General features: G+C 31.8%; 1 protein-coding gene across 1 annotated transcript in view; it reads left to right on the top strand.

Moving 5' to 3' along the window:
* SNTG1 (syntrophin gamma 1) overlaps nt 1–19445 on the top strand; it is an 813750-nt gene that overhangs the window by 755283 nt on the left and 39022 nt on the right. Inside the window, 1 exon segment of the mRNA XM_074278136.1 lies at nt 1823–1933. Within this exon segment, the coding sequence (XP_074134237.1) occupies nt 1823–1933 (111 nt within the window).

Raw genomic sequence — 19445 nt, forward strand, 5'->3', positions numbered from 1 at the left:
TCTCTGTTATTCTTTGCACAATAATCAATCAGGAGTTAGTTCTATTTCCTGTTGGGACTCTGAGAGGATATAGCAAGATACTGGAGAGCACATTTGTTTCAGGCCTCCTCCTGTTTCTACTTGGATGCCGAGTGGACAGTATTTTCTCCTATGATTCGCAGTGTTCTCAGATACTAACTCCACACTATCTCCCTAAACAGTGACCTAAAGTGTTTCTTCTATTCTTCATTCCTGTTCTTATAGATCATGGCTAGGACTTGTTTTTATGGGCCTGACTATGGTATAACCATACTTTTTTTTTTAATGGCCCTGTTCAGAAAACCTGCTAATTTCAGATTCACTCATGGAATTTCACAATGGCTCCCTTCTATGTATTTGGTACAATGGATAGAGAATTGGACTTGGATTCAAGAAAGTTTAAGCTAAATTCTGATCTCAGACCTAACAGCTGTGTGTCTTTAGGCAAACTACTTAACCTGTTTAGCTCCGTTTACTCATCTATAAAATGAAGATAATAATAGCATTTTCCAGGTCTTACGTGAGGTTAAAATTGAATGTGGCTCTACTTTTTTTTAAAGACATTGTAGGAAAGACTCAAATGAGTGAGTAAAGAAAAATATTTATTAATTTGTGCTCCATTGAAAGCTGGAGTTGTCTACAGGGCATAAGTGGTCAGCATGCATGATGTCGTTTGTTCCCTTTGCTCTCATGTTTTTTTTTGTATCTTCAGCCAGCTCTATTTTCCAATGTCAGCTGAAGTAGCTGTAACTGAAGGGTCTGAAGTCATTCATGTTATTCTCCACATCAGTGGTTGATTGGAGTAAGAAAGAATGAATGAGGAGTGAAATACCAAGTAGTATACTTATTAGTATGTCTAAGATTTTACTTCTGTGTTTATATTTATCCCTGGTTTCCAATATGTCATTGACACTAACTATATTTTTTTTTTATTATTCGAACTCTTTAATCTGTGGGCTTTACTTATTTGAACTCCTTTATCTGTGGTCATTCTGAAGCACCCAATATTATAACTAACTCCTCTGAAGCATGAGGATTCAGTGATTAGGACGCGGAACAAGGAACATTATTCCTCAATGGGTTATTTTCCCTGATTAGTCACTTAAATATGCTTTGTTCTGGCCTTGTTATTTAAAAAACTCACAACTTACTTTCCAGTATCTTTATCCCACTTAACACTTCACAGATCAATTGTAGTTAGAGATCTCACTAGTAAAGAATTAACATGATGATGAGGAAATAGCAGCAACAATGTTCTTTGGATTCTTATTGCACAAGAATGCTATGTCATCTTTTTTTCATTCCTATGTAATTTTACCTTTTATTTGTTAGAAAACATCTCTATCATCTGATAGAGATTGTCATTTAGAGCTTTGTCAGGAAGTTACAGCATTACCAAATAAAAAAGAAGATATTAATATTGAATGCTAAAGCAGTAAGTAATGTGTTTGCATTTTTAAACAACACCTCTTATTAAAGTGACATTTATCTCTTTAAAAAGAATTCATTAGTATCTGAGTGACTGTAGTTTTAAGTCATTTGTAAACTGGGGGGTATGCCCAGTCCAATGGCTACAAAGGTCATGAAACCAAAGGATATTATGATAAATTCTTATATTCATGTGCTTTGGCTACCATGAAATGTGAGTCATTCTAAAATTGAGATAAAATGACTTATTTGCCTTTTATATTATATAATGTTGTTTTTAAAGAATTTTTTTTTGTTTTCTCCACAGCTTGATATTAATTTCATTGACATATATTTTTTTTGTGTGTGTATGTGTGTGTGTGTTTTTCCCCTTCAGGCTGTACTTTGGAGGTACAAGTTTTCTCAGCTTAAAGGTTCTTCAGATGACGGCAAAAGCAAAATCAAATTTTTGTTTCAGAATCCAGATACTAAACAGATTGAAGCAAAGGTAAAAGCAAACATCTATCCTATTATTCACCTATAATTATATCAAAACCAATAGGAAGTACAGAAAACTTGAATGAATTGGTGAGGTCAAATGTTCAATGGTGTACTTATTCCTTTTGGATGTCCATCATGTCCCAAAGCATGGGCTGGATTCACAATTGTGTAAAGACTATTTAATGGCCATACTAAAAGGGAAAAAAAGAAAAAAAGAAAAGAAACCTGAACAGAGAAAAGTTATTCTATGTTTTCATTGTCTAATCTTATAAACTATATGCACATGAGGCCACAACAACTTGTTATAATGCAAACTATTTCATTAATCACTTTGTAATTTGTAATGGAGAATTTTAGTTATACATCATGGTATTTTTGCAAAAAATAATCATTTATAAATATGTAGTTGTGATATGCTTGTATTATTGTAAAGAAATGCAAAATATTATTAACCTTAAGAGTTATATTTAATACAAGGATATGTTTTACCTCAGTAGGTGCATATGGAATAAAAGGGGGTGAGACTAATATTCTTTCTTCCAATTGTAAATTTTTAGTTTTATAAGGTTAATATACTATGCTAAATATTCTGAATGTTAAGTTACTAATTTTCTTAGCATGTTTAGGTATGGGTAACAAAATATGACTTTAATATGACTTCAACATGATTTCAAATAAACATCACCATGTAAGATACACCACAAACAATATAGGCAGAAAGTACATGGGAAGCAGTCTGATAAAGAAAAGAAGGCACTAACTAGACTTGAAGTCAAGAAGACCTCCATTCAAATTCAACTTTAGACATCCTTGAGTGCAATATTTTCCTCATTTGTAAAATTAAGGGATTGGATTAAAAGCTCTCTAAGACTTTCAGTCATATATATATATATATGTATATATATATATATATATATATATATATATAATATTATATACTTATACACTATCATCCCACATATGGTATTTGAGAGCATAAGAAAGGGAAAGGGAAATTAGTGGGAAAAAATAAACTTGAAAAAAGCTAAACTACATTGTTTAAAATAAAACAAATTATTTTGATGATAAAAATCATAAATGTATGTTTAATATGTTTCTTTTATTAATATATACACATGTTGAAAAGTACTTTCCTTATAATTTTCTAAAACTAAATTTTGATATGCTTTAATTATGTACAAAACAATGTACTAAGAAATACAAAGATGAAAAAGACAACCTCATTGATTGCAGAGCTTATATTCTAGTAAAGTATTGATAAGAATAACTATAACTTTGATATTAAATCCACAAAAGTTACCATAAAAAGGAATTCAAGAAATTCAAGGTGGGGAAGGGTTCCTTTTAACTAAAGGGATCAATACTAACCATGTAGGATTATATCTGACATGAGTTTTAAAGGAAGAAATGTATATCAATAAGTAAGAATGGAGACAGGACCTTCTATGCACAGAGCAAGTGTTCATGAAGACAAAAGAGAACAAAATAAAAGTCATGAAAAGACATAGAAACACACATTATTAGCTCAGACAAACCTGTGCTAACAATGGACCGAAAGATAAGAAAACTCACACCCAGATAAGACAAAGAGCTTTTTTCAAAATCATACAGTTAATAAGTGTATAAAGCTGAAAGTTAAACACAAATTTTTTTGACTCTAAGGCCAATATATTTCACATTATACCATATTGGCTTCTCATCAATTTTGACTAAAGAACAGAAAACATATAAGCAGACAGCAATGTAGTTTAGTGAATAATGCACTAGACTCATTTCTAGGTCGATATCCTATCTATACCCTAGGCTAGAAAATGAAGAGTTTGTTTTAGATGAACTAGTTTACTTCCAGTTCTAAATTTGTTGTTAATACTATTAAATATGCCCTCCAAAGGTAGATTGGAACAAGATTATAGAGGCTCTTAAATGGCATATGAAACAATTTGCATTATCTTTGATATACAATGGTAAACATTATTTGTAAACATGCTAGAAGTCTGAAAATGAGAGCTATGCTTTAGGAAAAGCTACATTTATAGCAATATAAAAGATGAAAGAGAGAAAATAAAGTCTGTGTCATTAATTAATGGCAAGTACAATAGAAAAGTAAAAAAGAAAATGAGAAACCAAACTAAAATGATGATATAACTGAAAAAAGAATGCTGAGATACAAGAAATATTCTGGATATAAAATCAATGGACAGGCCACTGGTTAGATATGTGGTAGAAAAAAAGTTCATTTACAGGTTAGACTAGTAGATAAGCTTCAAGGATGCTTATAATTCTAAGGTTTCTTGATTCAATTTTCTTGTCATTCAATGTATTACTTTATACTATTATCATTAATAATTAACATGCTTAACACAAATAATGTACTTTAAATACAATTTTACCTACACTTAGTTTCCCCACCATTTTTATTATAACAAAAATTTTACTACAAGTCCTTTGCTAGGAACTTAGTGACTCTTGACATCATCACTGAAGTCAAAGTATTTATACAACATATTACGTAAGTTGTAGGTTTCACATTGATGTCACTATGTTGGGCAACATTAAAAGCATTCTTCCTACAATAATTTGACAAAAGGGATATTATTAAAATGATCTACTGAAGAACAATCTGGAATAGGTCTTTCAGATAAAGTTCTTAAAGATTTAATCAAAGCATAAAAGTCAGAAAACAAATACTTTTCTAACAAGAGAAACTGCTGAGGTTCAGTCATTTTGTATTTCTACATTTAAAACATTGTCTTCTTGAAAAATGGCTTTCTTCATACAAGTCAAAAATCATATTTGCTAAAGGAAAATAATGTTTTATTCATATAAATAGATATTTAGTTGATTTATTAATTAGTTTAATACACGTTGTTTTGTGAATCATATTAGAGGAGAAAAATCAGAACAAAAAGGAAAAACCATGGGAGGGGAAAAAAGAAGTGAACATAAAATGTGTTAATTTACATTAAATCTCCATAAATCTTTTTGTGGGCACAGATAGCATTTTCTGTCCAGAGGGTATTGGAATTTCTTTGAATCACTCAACCACTGAGAGGAGCCAAGTATTTTTTAATTGATCATCACATAGTCATACTATTATTGTATAGAGTGTATTCTGGGTTCTCTTTGTTTCACTCAGCATCAGTTTGTGTAAATCTTTCCAGACTTTTTAAAAATATTTTTCATCATTTTTATATAAAATAATATTCCATTATCTTTATATATCAGTTATTATTCAACCATTCTCTAACAGATGGGCAACTACTCATTTTCCAATTCTTTGTTACCAAAGAAAGAGCTGCTACAAACATTTTTGCATGTGTGGGTCCATTTCCCTCATTCATGATTTTCTTAGGCCCCAAATTCAGTAGTGGTGATGCTGGGTGAAAGGGTAAGTCAGTTTGATAGCCCTTTGAGTATACTTCCAGATTAATCTTCAGAATAGTTGGATCATTTCACAACTCCATCAATACATTAGTGTTCCAGTTTTCCCACATCTCCTACAACAATTTTTTTGTTATTTTTTTTTCTCAAACACAATCAATACAGCCAAGATTAAAAGGGAAGTACAAAGCTAGCAAAAACAAAACAAAACAAAACAAAAAACCTTTAAAGGAAAAATTTCCTGTCATCTTAGCCAATCTAAGAGGTGTGAAGTGGTACCTCAGAGTTTATTTAATTTGCATTTCTCAAATCAATAGTGATTTAGAGCAGGTATTCATATGTCCATCGATGGCTTTAATTTCATGGAAATTATATTTTCATATTATTTAACTATTTATCAATTGGGAAATAAAGCGTGTTCTTATAGGTTTGACACAGTTCTTTATATATCTTTAAAATGAGGCCTTTATCAGAAACACTGGCTTTAAAGGGTTTTTTTTTTTTTTTTTTTTTTTTTTTTTTTTTGCCAGCTTTGTACTTCCCTTTTAATCTTGGTTCTGTTGGTTTTGTTTGAGAAAAAAAAAAAAATTCAATGTAATCAAAGTTGTCCATTTTGCCTTGCATAATGTTTTCTAGTTCTTCTTTGTTCATAAATTCCTCCCTTCTCCAAAGATCTGATAGATAAATTATCCCTTGCTCTCCTATTTTGTGTATGGTATCATCCTTTATGCCCAAATTGTGTACCCATTTTGAACTTATTTTGGCATGGAGTGTGAGATGTAGGTCTATGTCAAGTTTCTAGCACATTATTTTCCAATTTTTATCAAATAGTGAGTCCTTATTCCAGAAGCTGGGAATGCATCCAACTTCTCTCCATTACAAATAATGCTTGCTGTTGGTTTTACATAGAGACTGCTTATAAATTTAATGAAAACTATCTATATGCCTATACTCTCTATGTTTTTTTTAATAAAAATGTGTTCTGTATTTTGTCAAAAGTATTTTCTGCATCTATTGAGACAAGAATATGGTTTCTGTTGGTCTTGTTATTGATATGATCAATTGTGATAATAGTTTTCCTGATACTGAACCAGCCCTGCATTCTGGGTTTTAATCTTTTTTCCTTCAAAATGGGCCTATATAACTAATTTATTTATTCTTCTGTTAACCTGAGCAATTTACATTTTTGTAAATATTCATCAATTTCAATTAGATTGTCAGAGTTGCTGCCATACAATAGAGCAAAATAGCTCCTGATTATTGCTTTAATTTCTTTTTCTCATTGGTGAATTTACCACCATTTCATTTTTGATGGTGGTGATTTTTTTTTCTTTCCTCATTCTAAGCAAATTAACCAGTTTTATCTGTTTTGTTAATTTTTCAAAAAATCAACTCTTAGTTTTATTAGTTTAATAAATGTCTTAACTTCAATTTCATTTGCATTTGAGTCTCAGAATATCTAATTTGGCATTTAATTAATTTTTTTTATCTTTTTTTTCTAGTTCTTTTAGTCACATGCCCAATTCATTGATATTCTCTTTTTCTATTTTATTCATGTAGCTATTTAGAGATATAAAGTTTTCCTTATGTACTGCTTTCACTGCATTCCATAAATTTTGGGATATTATCTCAGCATTGTCATTGACTTGGATGAAATAGCAGATTGTTTCTGTGATTTGTTGTTTAACCCACTCATTTTTTAGAATTAAAATATTGAATTTCCAATTGGTTTTTAGTTTATCTCTCCCTGCCTCTTTATTGAATATGTTTATTGCATCATGATTGGAAGATTAAGCAATTATTATCCTTGCTTTTTGGCATTTGATTGTGAAGTTTTTAATGCCTCAATGCATGATCAATTTTTGTGTAGGTGCCATGTGTTGCTGAGAAAATATATATATATTCCTGTATATCTCTATGCAGTTTTATCCAGAGATCTATCATATCCAGATTTCTTAAAATCCCATTAAGCTCCCTAGTTTCCTTCATGTTTATTTTGTGGTTGGATTTGTCTGATTCTGAGAGGGAAGTTTGAGATCCCCCACTGCTACAAGTTTGCTGTTTATGTCTTCCTATAAGTGGCTTCATATATTCTCTAGGAATTGTATGTTCTACCACTTGGTGCATATATATTTAATATTTAGTTATTATTTCATTAATTCTGGTATCTTTGGTCAAGATGGTCTTTCCTTCCTCAGCTCTTTTAATAAGACCCATTTTTGCTTTTGCTTTATCTGGGATCAGGATTGATACTGCTGTATTTTGTTTTCTTTTTACTTCAGCAGAAGAACAATACATTTTGTTTTTAGCCTTTTACTTTACTCTGTATATGCCTCTTTGTGTCAAATGTGTTTCTTTCAAACAACAAATTATATAATGTTTTTTAATCCACTCAGTTATTCACTTCCATTTTATGGGAGACATTATCCCATTCACATTCACAGTTAGCTTTACTAACTCTGTATTCCCCTCCTTCTTATTGTCTCTTCTTTAAATACTTTTGTTCTCTTTTTGCAACCTGTCATTACTGTGTTATGTTTTAGGCATTTTTTTAACCCACTTCATTCACTACATTACCTTATATCACCCCTCCCCTTTCTTTCACCTTTTTCTCTAGTATTTCTGTCTCCCTTCTTTCCATCCCTTTCCTTTTCTTTCCTTTTTCTTCTCCTACTTTATAGAATTAGGCAAATTTCTATATCAAAATAAATGATTAAATTATTCCTTCTTTGAGCCAAAATTGATGAGATCAATTTTCAGTCAATGTTCATCCCCCTCCCTTCTTTTCCTCTATTGTAAAAGGATTTTTGTGCCTTTTCATGTGATCTAATTGTGGCATTATACCTCTCCTTTTCTCTTCTTCCAATACATACTTTTCCATCTCTTAATGTCTTTTTGTTTGATATCATCACATCAGACTCCATTCACAATCACACCCTTAATCCACGGGATTACCCCCTCTGTCTGCCCCAGGAACAAATGCAGTACTCAAGAATTACAGATATCATTTTCCCATTCAGCTATGTGAACAGTTTAAACTTTAAATAATATATCTTTTTTTCCCCTTATATACCTTTTTATGCTTCTCTTGAGTCTTGTGTTGGTAGAAAAAATTTCTGTTGAGTTCTGAATTTTTTTTTTAATAGAATTGATTGAAAGTATCTTACTTCATCAAAGATCTATTGCCTCCCCTGAAAGATGATGCTCAGTATTGCTGGGTAGTTAATTCTTGGTTGTAAATTCAGTTCCTTGCCTTCTGTGAGATGGTATTCCAGGTCCTCTGATCCTCTACTATAGAACATACCAGATGCTGGTTTTGTCAGAAAATTTGCAGTATTTTTCCCTTAAGATTGTAGTTTTGCTGTACATACCCTTTGATCCAGCAGTGTTACTACTGGGTTTATATCACAAAGAGATCTTAAAGAAGGGGAAAGAGACCCACATGTGCAAAAATGTTTGTGGCAGCCCTTTTTGTAGTGGCCAAAAAGTGGAAATTGAATTTTTTAATTAATTTTATAATTATAATTTTTTTGAAGTATATATGCATGAGTAACTTTTTCTATAACATTATCCCTTGTATTCATTTTTCCAAATTTTCCCCTCCCTCTCTTTACTCCCTCACCTAGATGACAGGCAATCCCATATATTTTACATGAGTTACTGTATAACCTAGAAACAATATATTTGTGTAAATCCAATTTTCTTGCTGCACGTTAAGTATTGGATTCCGAATGTATAAGTAACCTGAGTAGGTAGACAGTAGTGCTAACAGTTTACATTCAATTCCCAGTGTTCGTACTCTGGGTGTAGTTGTTTTTGTCCATCATTGATCAACTGGAAGTGAGTTGGATCTTCTTTATGTTGAAGATATCCACTTCCATGAGAATATATCTTCATACAGTATTGTTGTTGAAGTGTATAGTGATCTTCTGGTTCTGCTCATTTCACTCAGCACCAGTTCATGTAATTCTCTTCAAACCTTTCTGAATTCATCCTGCTGCTCATTTCTTACAGAATAACAATATTCTATAACCTTCATATACCATAATTTATCCAACCATTCTCCAATTGATGAACATCAATTCATCTCCCAGTTTCTAGCCACTACAAAAAGAGCTGCCTCAAACATTTTGGCACATACAGGTCCCTTTCCCCTCTTTAGTATTTCTTTGGGATATAAGCCTGGTAGTAGCACTGCTGGATCAAAGGGTATGCACAGTTTGAAACCTTTTGGGCATAGTTCCAAATTGCTCTCCAGAATGGCTGGATTCTTTCACAACTCCACCAACAAAGTATTAGTGTCCCAGTTTTCCCACATCCCCTCCAACATTCATCATTATTTGTTCCTGTCATCTTAGCCAATCTGACAGGTGTGTAGTGGTATCTCAGAGTTGTCTTAATTTGCATTTCTCTGATCAGTAGTGATTTAGAACACTCTTTCACATGAGTGGATATAGTTTCAATTTCATCATCTGAGAATTGTCTGTTCATATCCTTTGACCATTTATCAATTGGAGAATGGTTTGATTTCTTATAAATTAGGGTCAGTTCTCTATATATTTTGGAAATGAGGCCTTATCAGAACCTTTAACTGTAAAAAATATTTTCCCAATTTGTTACTTTCCTTCTAATCTTGTTTGCATTAGTATGGTTTGTACAGAAACTTTTTAGTTTGATGTAATCAAAATCTTCTATTTTGTGATCAATAATGATCTCTAGTTCTCCTCTGGTCATAAATTCCTTCCTCCTCCACAGGTCTGAGAGGTAGACTATTTTCTGTTTCTCTAATCTATTTATGATCTCATTCTTTATGCCTAAATCATGGACCCATTTGATCTTATCTTGGTATATGGTGTTAAGTGTGGATCCATATCTAATTTCTGCCATACTAATTTCCAGTTTTCCTAAAAGTTTTTTTTTTTCAAATAATGAATTTTTATCCCAAATGTTGGTATCTTTGGGTTTGTCAAAGACTAGATTACTATAGATGTACCCTTTTTTGTTCTTTGTACCTAATCTGTTCTACTGATTGACTGGTCTATTTCTTAGCCAATACCAAATAGTTTTGGTGACTGCTGCTATATAATGTAGCTTTAGATCAGGTACACCTAGACCACCTTCATCTGATTTTTTTTTTCATTAATTCCCTTGAAATTCTCAACCTTTTATTTTTCCATATGAATTTTGTTGTTATATTTTTCTAGGTCATTAAAATAGTTTCTTGAGAATCTGATTGGTATAGCACTAAATAATTAGATTACTTTGGGGAGTATTGTCATCTTTATTATATTCCCTTGGCCTATCCATGAGCACTGAATGTCTTTCCAATTATTTAAATCTGACTTTATTTTTGTGGCAAGTGTTTTGTAATTTTGCTCATATAATTCCTGACTTTTCTTTGTACTCTCAAAATTTGTTTGGAATGGAATTTCTCTTTGTATCTCTTGCTGTTGCATTTAATAGGTGATGTATAAAAATGCTGAGGATTTATGTGGATTTATTTTGTATCCAGCAACTTTGCTAAAGTTATGAATTATTTCTAATAACTTTTTATTAGAATCTCTGGAGTTTTCCAAGTATACCATCATATCATCTGCAAGATTGCCTCATTGCCTACTCTTATTCCTTTAATCTCTTTCTCGATTCTTCTTGCCAAGGCTAGCATTCCTAATACAATATTGAATAGTAATGGTGATAGTGGGCAACCTTGTTTCACTCCTGATCTTACTGGGAAAGGTTCCAGTTTATCTCCATTACATATTATGCTTACAGACGGTCTTAAATATATGCTCCTGATTATTCTAAGGAATAGTCCATTTATTCCTATACTCTCAAGCGTTTTTAGTAGGAATGGATGTTGGATTTTAGCAAATGTTTTTTTCTGCATCTATTGAGATGATCATATGTTTTAATTTTCCAATTACTTTTTGGTGTATTTTGTCCTGGCTTTTCATTGAATATAATTTTTGTTGCATCATTATCTGAAAAAAATGTATTTAAAATATCTGCCCTTCTGCATTTTATGTCCTAATCTTTGGTAAGCTTTTGTATAGGTTCCATGAACTACTAAGAAGAAAGTGTACTCCTTTCTGCCTCCATTCAATTTAATCCAATGTTCTATCATACCCAACTTTTCTAGTATTATATTTACCTCTTTAACTTCTTTCTTTTTTATTTTGTGCTATCTAGTTCTGAGTATGAAAGGTTGAGATCTCTCACTATTATTGTTTTGCTATTTCTTCTTACAGCTCTTTTAACATCTCCTTTAGGAATTTCCATATTATACTGCTTGATGCATATATATTTTGTATTGATAATGCTTCATTGTCTATGGAACCCTTTAGTAAGATATAATTTCCTTCCTTATCTCTTTTAATTAGATCATTTTTTGTTCTTTTGTTTGATTGAAATCAGGATAGCTATCCCTGCTTTTTTTTTTTTTTTCACTTCACCTGAAGCATAATGGATTCTGCTCCAAACTTTTACCTTTATATTACATGTATCACTTTGTTTTAAATATGTTTCTTTTAAACAACATATTGTAGCATTCTGGTTTTTAATCCAGTCTGCTCTCTGTTTCCTCTTTATGGGAGAGTTCACCCCATTCACATTTACAGTTAAAACTAATAATTCTCTATTTCCTGCCATCTTATTATGCTCAGATTATACTTTTCTCTTTCCTTTTCCGTTTACCCCCTCCCTATTTTTAAAATTATGAGTACCACTTTCTTCATGCAGCTCTCCCCTGTTACATTACCTCCCTCTTTAGAGTTCCTCCTCCTTTCTTATACCTTTCTATTTTTGTATTCCCTTATATTTAGCCTATCCCTTCCCTTTTTTTGCCTTCCCCCTGACACTTTTCAATAAGATGAGAGAAGTTTCTCTGTAAACCAGATATGTCTAATATTTTCTGTTTGAGTCAAATCTAATGAGAGTAAGATTCACAAAATTTTTATTCCCCTCCCTTCTTTCCCTCATACACAATAGGTTTCTTCACCTCTTCATGAGGTGTAAATTCCCTGTTTATACTTTCACTTTTCCCTTTTTCTGGTACAATCCCCTTTCCATGTCTCATTCCTTTTTCATGTTATAATGGTAAAATCGAATTATACATGCACTCTTTATGTATTCTCATAACAAATATAGTTCACAAAAGTTCTTTTTTACCTTTATATGTTTCTGTTGAATCCTATATTTGGATGTTAGGATTACTAAGTGAGAACTGAGGTTGTCTGGATAGTGACAAGGTGAGAATTCAGGTTTTCTGGACAATTACAAGGTGAGAACTCAGGTTGACTTGATAGAGGGGGCAAGCTCATTGGCTGGGGTGGTTCTTCCCAGAAGCCCTTGCATTATCCCACGCCCATTCTCTGGGAGGATAAAAGAGACAGCACTTGGCCTGGAGTGCAGATCGGCCTAGAGAAGGATAAGAGCTGGAGGAGATTCAGAGCCAGGATTCAAGAAGAGGACTCTGCATTGCATCAGGCTTGACGGGGCTCCCTGCAGGAAGGGAAGTCACTTCTCTGGACAAGAGTTAACAGCAACTACCTGGAGACAACGGTTCACTACAGGAAGAAGAATCTGTCTAAGAGATTTGAGAAGACACAGCAGATCTCTTCCCAGAGAGTGATCCGGCAGCTTCTAGAGACAACAGCTCGTTACATTTGGAGGTCAATTTTTTTTTTTTTTTAGCTTGGGTCTTTTCATCAGAAATATGTGGAATGTCAGATTTTATCTTTTAAGGTGGAAGCTGCTAGATCCTGAGTAATATATATTATGGCTCCTCAATATTTGAATTTTTTTTTCGGGTTGCTTGTAATATTTTTTTTTCTTGATCTAATAGTTCTGATATTTAGTCATAATATTCCTTGGAGTTTTAATTTTGGGGTTTCTTTCAGGAGGTGTTCAATGAATATTTCAATTGCTATTTTACCTTCTGATTCTATGACATCTGGGCAGTTCTCTTTGATGATTTCCTGAAAAACAATGTCTAGGCTCTTTTTTCATCATGATTTTCAGGGGGTCTGATAACCTTTAGATTATCTTTCCTAGATCTATTTCCCAGGTCTGTTGTTTTCTCAAGCAAGTATTTAACAATTTTTCTATTTTTTTCATTTTTTGGTTTTGCTTGACTGATTTCTGATGTCTCATGGAGTCATTTATTTTCATTTGTTCAGTTCTGATTTTTAGTAAATTATTTTCATCATTTACTTTTTTTCAAACTTCTTTGTGTATTAGTCAAATTAGGTATTTAAATCAGTTATTTTGTTCTATGGAATAATTTTCCATTTCACAAAATTTTTTTAAGAACTTATTTTCTTTTTCCATTTCACAAACTCTGTTTTTCTGGGAGTTCTTTGCCTTTTCCAATTCAAAAATTCTGTTTTCCTGGGAGTTCTTTACCTTTTCTATTTCACATATTCTCTTTTTTTAGGGAGTTGGTTTATTTTCTTTATCAAACCTTTCTTTTTTCTTTCTATTACTTTATCAAATCTATCTTTTAATGAGTTATATACTTTTTCCAAACCCTCTTGCAAAGTTTTCCTTTCCTTTCCCCATTTTTCTTCTAGCTCTCTTTTGAGATCCTTTTTAATTTTTTCTAGGAGAGCCTTGTGTGGTTGGTACCAGGTTATATCAGCCATTGGGGCTTCATCTGGAGACAATCTGCTTTTAGTCTCCTCAGTGTTTGAAATCTGTTCTTCTCTTTCACTATAGAAGCTATCTATAGTTAAAGTTCACTTTGCATTTTTTTACTTATTTTTTTCAAAAAGTTGGGATCTTCTTTTAGGGCAAGGAAAGCTTTCCAAGCTTCCTTTACAGGGACCAAGAAATGGCAGCAGCTGGGCTGGGATTGAGCTGAGTCACTCCCAGTGTTGAGTGGGTGGAGCCATGTTCCATGAGACTCTGATACTTTGGGGTTCATTCTTTACCTTTTTTGTTTATGTTGGATGCTTTTTAACTTCTCTGCTGATCTACTGACTTGCAAGCAAGGCAGAGTAAGCAATACTGTGGTAAAGTCCTTGCAGTAGACTCTCCATAGCAAGGAGTCTGGACAAAACTGTGGAGACTGCACTCTGACCCAGATCTGTACAGCATGCAATGGCCTTCATGCTCTTCCTTTCTCCCTGAGCATCCTGCACCTGGCTGAACCAGACCTTTTCTAGTGATCTTTAAAATAATTTCTACTGATAATTTACTGTGCTCCCAATATTCATGGATTCTGCCAGTCCAGCATTATTTCAGAGGCTTAATTTTGCAATTAGTATTAAGGTAGAAGGAGACCTCAGAAAGAAACATGTATTTTCTCCACCATCTTGGCTCCACCCTAGAGCACCTTTTCACATGACTGGAAATAATTTCAATTTCTTCATCTGAAATTGGTTATATCCTTTAACCATTTATCAATTAGACAATGGCTTGAATTTTTATAAATTTGAGTTAATTCTTTATATGTTTTAGAAATGAGCCCTTTATCAGGACCTTTGAGCATAAAAATGTTTTCCCAGTTTATTGCTTCTCTTCTAATCTTGTCTGTATTAGTTTTGTTTGTACAAATATATATAGTAATCAAAATTATCTATTTTGTTATCAGTAATGATCTCCAGTTCTTCTTTGGTCACAAATCCCTTCCTTCTCCCCACATCTGAGAGGTAAATTATCCTATGATCTTCTAATTTGTTTGTAATATCATTCTTTATATCTAGATCATGAACCCATTTCAACCTTATCTTGGTATACAATTAAGTGTGGATCAGTGCCTAGTTTCAGCCATAATAGTTTCCAATTTTCCCAGCAGTTTTTGTCAAATAGTGAATTTCTATCCCAATATCCCAAAAGTTGGGATCTTTGGATTTGTCAAACACTAGATTACTATAATCATTGAGTGTTTTGTCGTATGACCCTAACCTATTCCACTGATTGACTACTTTATTTTTTAGCCAGTATCAAATGGCTTTGATGACCAGTGCTTTATAATATAGTTTTAGATCTAGTACAGCTAGGCCATGTTCACTTGCATTTTTTTTTTTTTTTTTATTATTTCCCTTAAAATTCTTGACCTTTTGTTCTTCCAGATGGAATATGTTACTATTTTTTCTAACTCTGTAAAATAGTTTCTTGGGAATTTGATTTGTAAAGTACTAAATAAATAGATTAGTTTAGATAGTATTGTCATCTTGATTATATTCTCTCGACCTAATCCAAGTGCATTTGATATTTTTCCAATTGTTTAGAACTGACTTTATTTGTGTGCTAAGTGTTTTGTAGTTTTGTTCATATAGTTCCTGACCTTCCCTTGGCAGATAGAATCCCAAATATTTTATCCTAATGACAGTTATTTTAAATCAAATTGCTCTTTGTATCTCTTGCTATTGGACTTTGTTAGGGATGTATAAAAATGCTGCTGATATATGTGAATTTATTTTGTATCCTGCAACTTTGCTAAAATTGTGGATTATTTCTAATTATTCCTAGGGTTCTCTAAGTATATCATATATTATCTACAAAAAGTGATAATTAAGTTTCCTTGTTACCTACTTTAGTTCCTTTAATCTCTTTTTCTTCTTTTCCAATTTTATTTTAAGGAATTACCTTCCTTTTACAAGCTGTTGAATCTCTCTTGCATATCTCTCATTTCTTTTCTCATTTGTTTTTTTTTTTCCTTTTACCTCTCTTATTTGTCTTTTATTTATTTATTTATTTATTTATTTATTTTTTTGTAAGCACTTTAAAGAAGACTTTGGGCTTGAGATCAAGTCATATAACTCTTTGAGATTTCCTCTGTGGACATTTTGTATTCATTTTATTTGGTGTTTTGCTCTTTCCTGTCTCCATAATAGTAGTCAAGATTCTTTTCTGTTTCTCATTCATTTTCTTTTCTTTTCTTTTCTTTTTTTTTTTATATTTTCTTTGTTTTCTTTTTTTTTTTTTTTTTTATGTTTTATGTCTAACTCTGCATCTGGGGTAACACAGTCACTATCCCAAGGTTCCTATGTAGCTCCTACCCTTTGTTTTGAGCACAAGCACCCTTGTTTGTGCAAGGGATAGGCTTTGTCTGCTTTTTTCAGGAAACTGCCTGATGTCTCAGAGTTTGTCTTTTGACTGAGACTGAAAGCTACCCTACTGATCAGTTCTTGTACTGAGCCAACACTTAGGATCTCAGGTCCTGATTTGTTGTGATTAAGTATTTCTCACTGGCTTTTCCAGAGTCTGTCTGAACTGGACTTTCTCAAAGTTTTTCCAATCTATCTTGAACTTGAGAGTGGTTCATTCTTTCATTCTTTCAGACTCTCTTCAGAAGCTTAGTTTTATGTGGTTTACAAGGGAAACTGGGAGAGGTAGAACTAATACTTTCATTTATTCCACAATCTTGGCTTCACCCACAAAACTCAAGAATGTTATATATGACAGGGAGAACTGTCATTAGTGTTTTATACCTTGTGGTATAAATGTATTCTTGAAAGTTTACTATGTGGAAATATAGTAGAAAATATATTTCCCCCCCAAAAAAGCATACATCAGAAAGATAAGAAAAGGGTACTTTAGAAATTATTGTTTTTAGTGATAAAAATGTAAATAATGCCACAATTAATGAAATGTTTAATTAGGGTGCTTTTTTTTTGGTTGGTTAGTTTGTTTGGTGTCTGTAGGTTTAGTATATATAGTTGTAAGGAAAGGCATATGTAGAAGTCACCAACAGTGATTGCTTTCTAATTAGATTTCCCTTAGATGCCTTTCCAAAATCTTCCTTCATATTTCTTTTTCTATCATTTATGGTTTAAGGATAATATTACTTTCCTCCTTGTCTTTCTCAGCTATATCTGTGTCATGAATATTTTTTTTCTGAGATTAAAATTGTCAATCATGCTCTATTAAAAAAATTCATAATGCATTATATTCCAACTCTTAATTTTAGTTCTCTTTAAAACTTTTTTTGACTTTACAACTTTTTGAGGTTAATCTTCTAACGCTTTCTAGCACCCTCATTCATTTTATGAGTAAATTAATGCCTTCACATTAATAGGAATAATTATTAAATTCTCTACGAGATATTCTGTTATAGTATTTCTTGTGAAATGTATGCAATTTTTACTATATTTTAGTGGTTATTATATTAGAATAGTTTCATCCAGTTACTTTAATTCCCACTTCTCTTTCAATTCATATTTGTTTTTGTTACCTTGTCTTTTAAATCAGTGATGTAAATATCTGTTATTATTTTTTTTTTCTATTCCCAAAGTCAAAAATATCTACTACTGTTTAATTTATATATTTGCATTAAATGTAGCCTCACTCATTCTCTATACCTCTTCCTGTCTCTCTCTCTCGGTGTATCTCTATCTCTGTTTCTTAATCTATTACTCAGTGTCTGTCTCCCTTTCTTTTTCAATCTTACCTTGACTCCTTTAACTTTCCTTTTCTAAAGTCCAGATTCATGATTTCCTTTCTTCTATATTATTAGGAGCTTTAAATGTAATTCTCTCCTCCTCTTCTTTCGTCTTAGAATATTTATAAATTTAATAAATAGTCAAGATAAAAAACTAATGAAAATTAATTCATTTTTATGAATATAAGTACTGAACCCTCATATTTATCTCTGTGAATTTTATTAATTTGCATTCTGATCTCACCTTATACTTCTGATGATTTGTTTTGGGATTCAATATATTACAGTATTCAGGTGTTTTTTTTTAAACTTAATTTTTGAGGAAATGAAAATTTTTAAATTGTTCCTTAAATCTGATTTCTATTTTAGTTGTTATAATAAATACCTCCTGTGATATAATGTAATCTCCTTAAAGGACAGGTTTAGTTTCATTATTATCATTTTCCTCAGAGTCTAACAAAGCTTATAGCTTATAGCAGTGCTTAATAAGTACTTGCTTGGGCACTTGATTTTTTTTTCAAGTTTGCAATCTTTTGATTTTCCTCTGTTTTTTTTTTTGTTTGTTTGTTTGTTTGTTTTTGCTTTGTTTTGTTTTGTTTGCTATAATATTGGATTTTTCAAATCTAACTCATCCTTTTATTTTTTAATGGCCTTTGATACTTTCCTAAATTCCTGAGTTTCTATTCCATGCAGTATTTCTATTTTAGCTGTTTTAAATTCTTTGAAATTGGGGCAGCTAGGTGGCGCAGTGGATAGAGCACCAGCCTTGAATTCAGGAGGACCTGAGTTCAAATGTAAACTCAGACACTTAACACTTCCTACCTGTGTGATGCTGGGCAAGTCACTTAACCCCAGCCTCAGGGGAAAAAAAAAATTTCTTTGAAACTATTTTTAGGGTTATTGTTTTTATTCCATACTCCATCATGATCTTATCTAGTTATTATACAATTATTATCTTCTTAATTTTATCATGAAATTCTTTCATACTATAGTACTTATAATTGTATTATTGTTTTTCTCTGATTAATTATTCAGTTTCTCAGATGATTTTCCCCTATACTAAAATCTTCCTTATTAGATCTCTTCCTCCTCTTTAATTTGTTGTTGTTGTTATTTTAAGAGTTAGTTCTTCTTAGATATTAAGGAAAAGCTGAAATAACATTAAACTATCATTCACTTACTTTGATTATCCTTCCTTATCAGAAGAAAATGAAAATAATTGCATAATAGGGGGAAATGATAATAAATGCATGATCATCATAAAAACCCATTATTGAGTCAAATGACTTTATTGTTGTTTCATTTTTGTTTTATAAATATTTGATTAATCTTATGATAAGCATCTATTCTCTTTATTCATAAAGGATAAAATAAGTAATTCACAAATTTGATCATGCAACTCAAACCATTAGAAATATGAACAGATGTGTCCAGAAATGCAAAAAGAAAAAAAGAATAATGGAAAGAGACAAAAACAAACAAACAACAACAAAAAAAAAACTTAAAAAACCTTAATATGGAGAAGATTTAGGGTAGTAATCTATTAAAGAATAACTTTCCCCTCATTTATATCATTGTCTTTTCTACCTATTTGAAGTGAAGAGATCTCAGTCCATCACTGATCATTCTAAAGACAAAATTATCTTTCATGTATTTTTATGAATGTATAACTGATAACTTTTTTTTTTAATTTTACTTGGGCAATTCCAATAGACGTGATGGAAATTGCCATCTGTATACAGAGGGAGAGAAG

This window comes from Sminthopsis crassicaudata, chromosome 1, assembly GCF_048593235.1.
Source record: "Sminthopsis crassicaudata isolate SCR6 chromosome 1, ASM4859323v1, whole genome shotgun sequence".
In the NCBI taxonomy this organism is placed as follows: domain Eukaryota; kingdom Metazoa; phylum Chordata; class Mammalia; order Dasyuromorphia; family Dasyuridae; genus Sminthopsis; species Sminthopsis crassicaudata.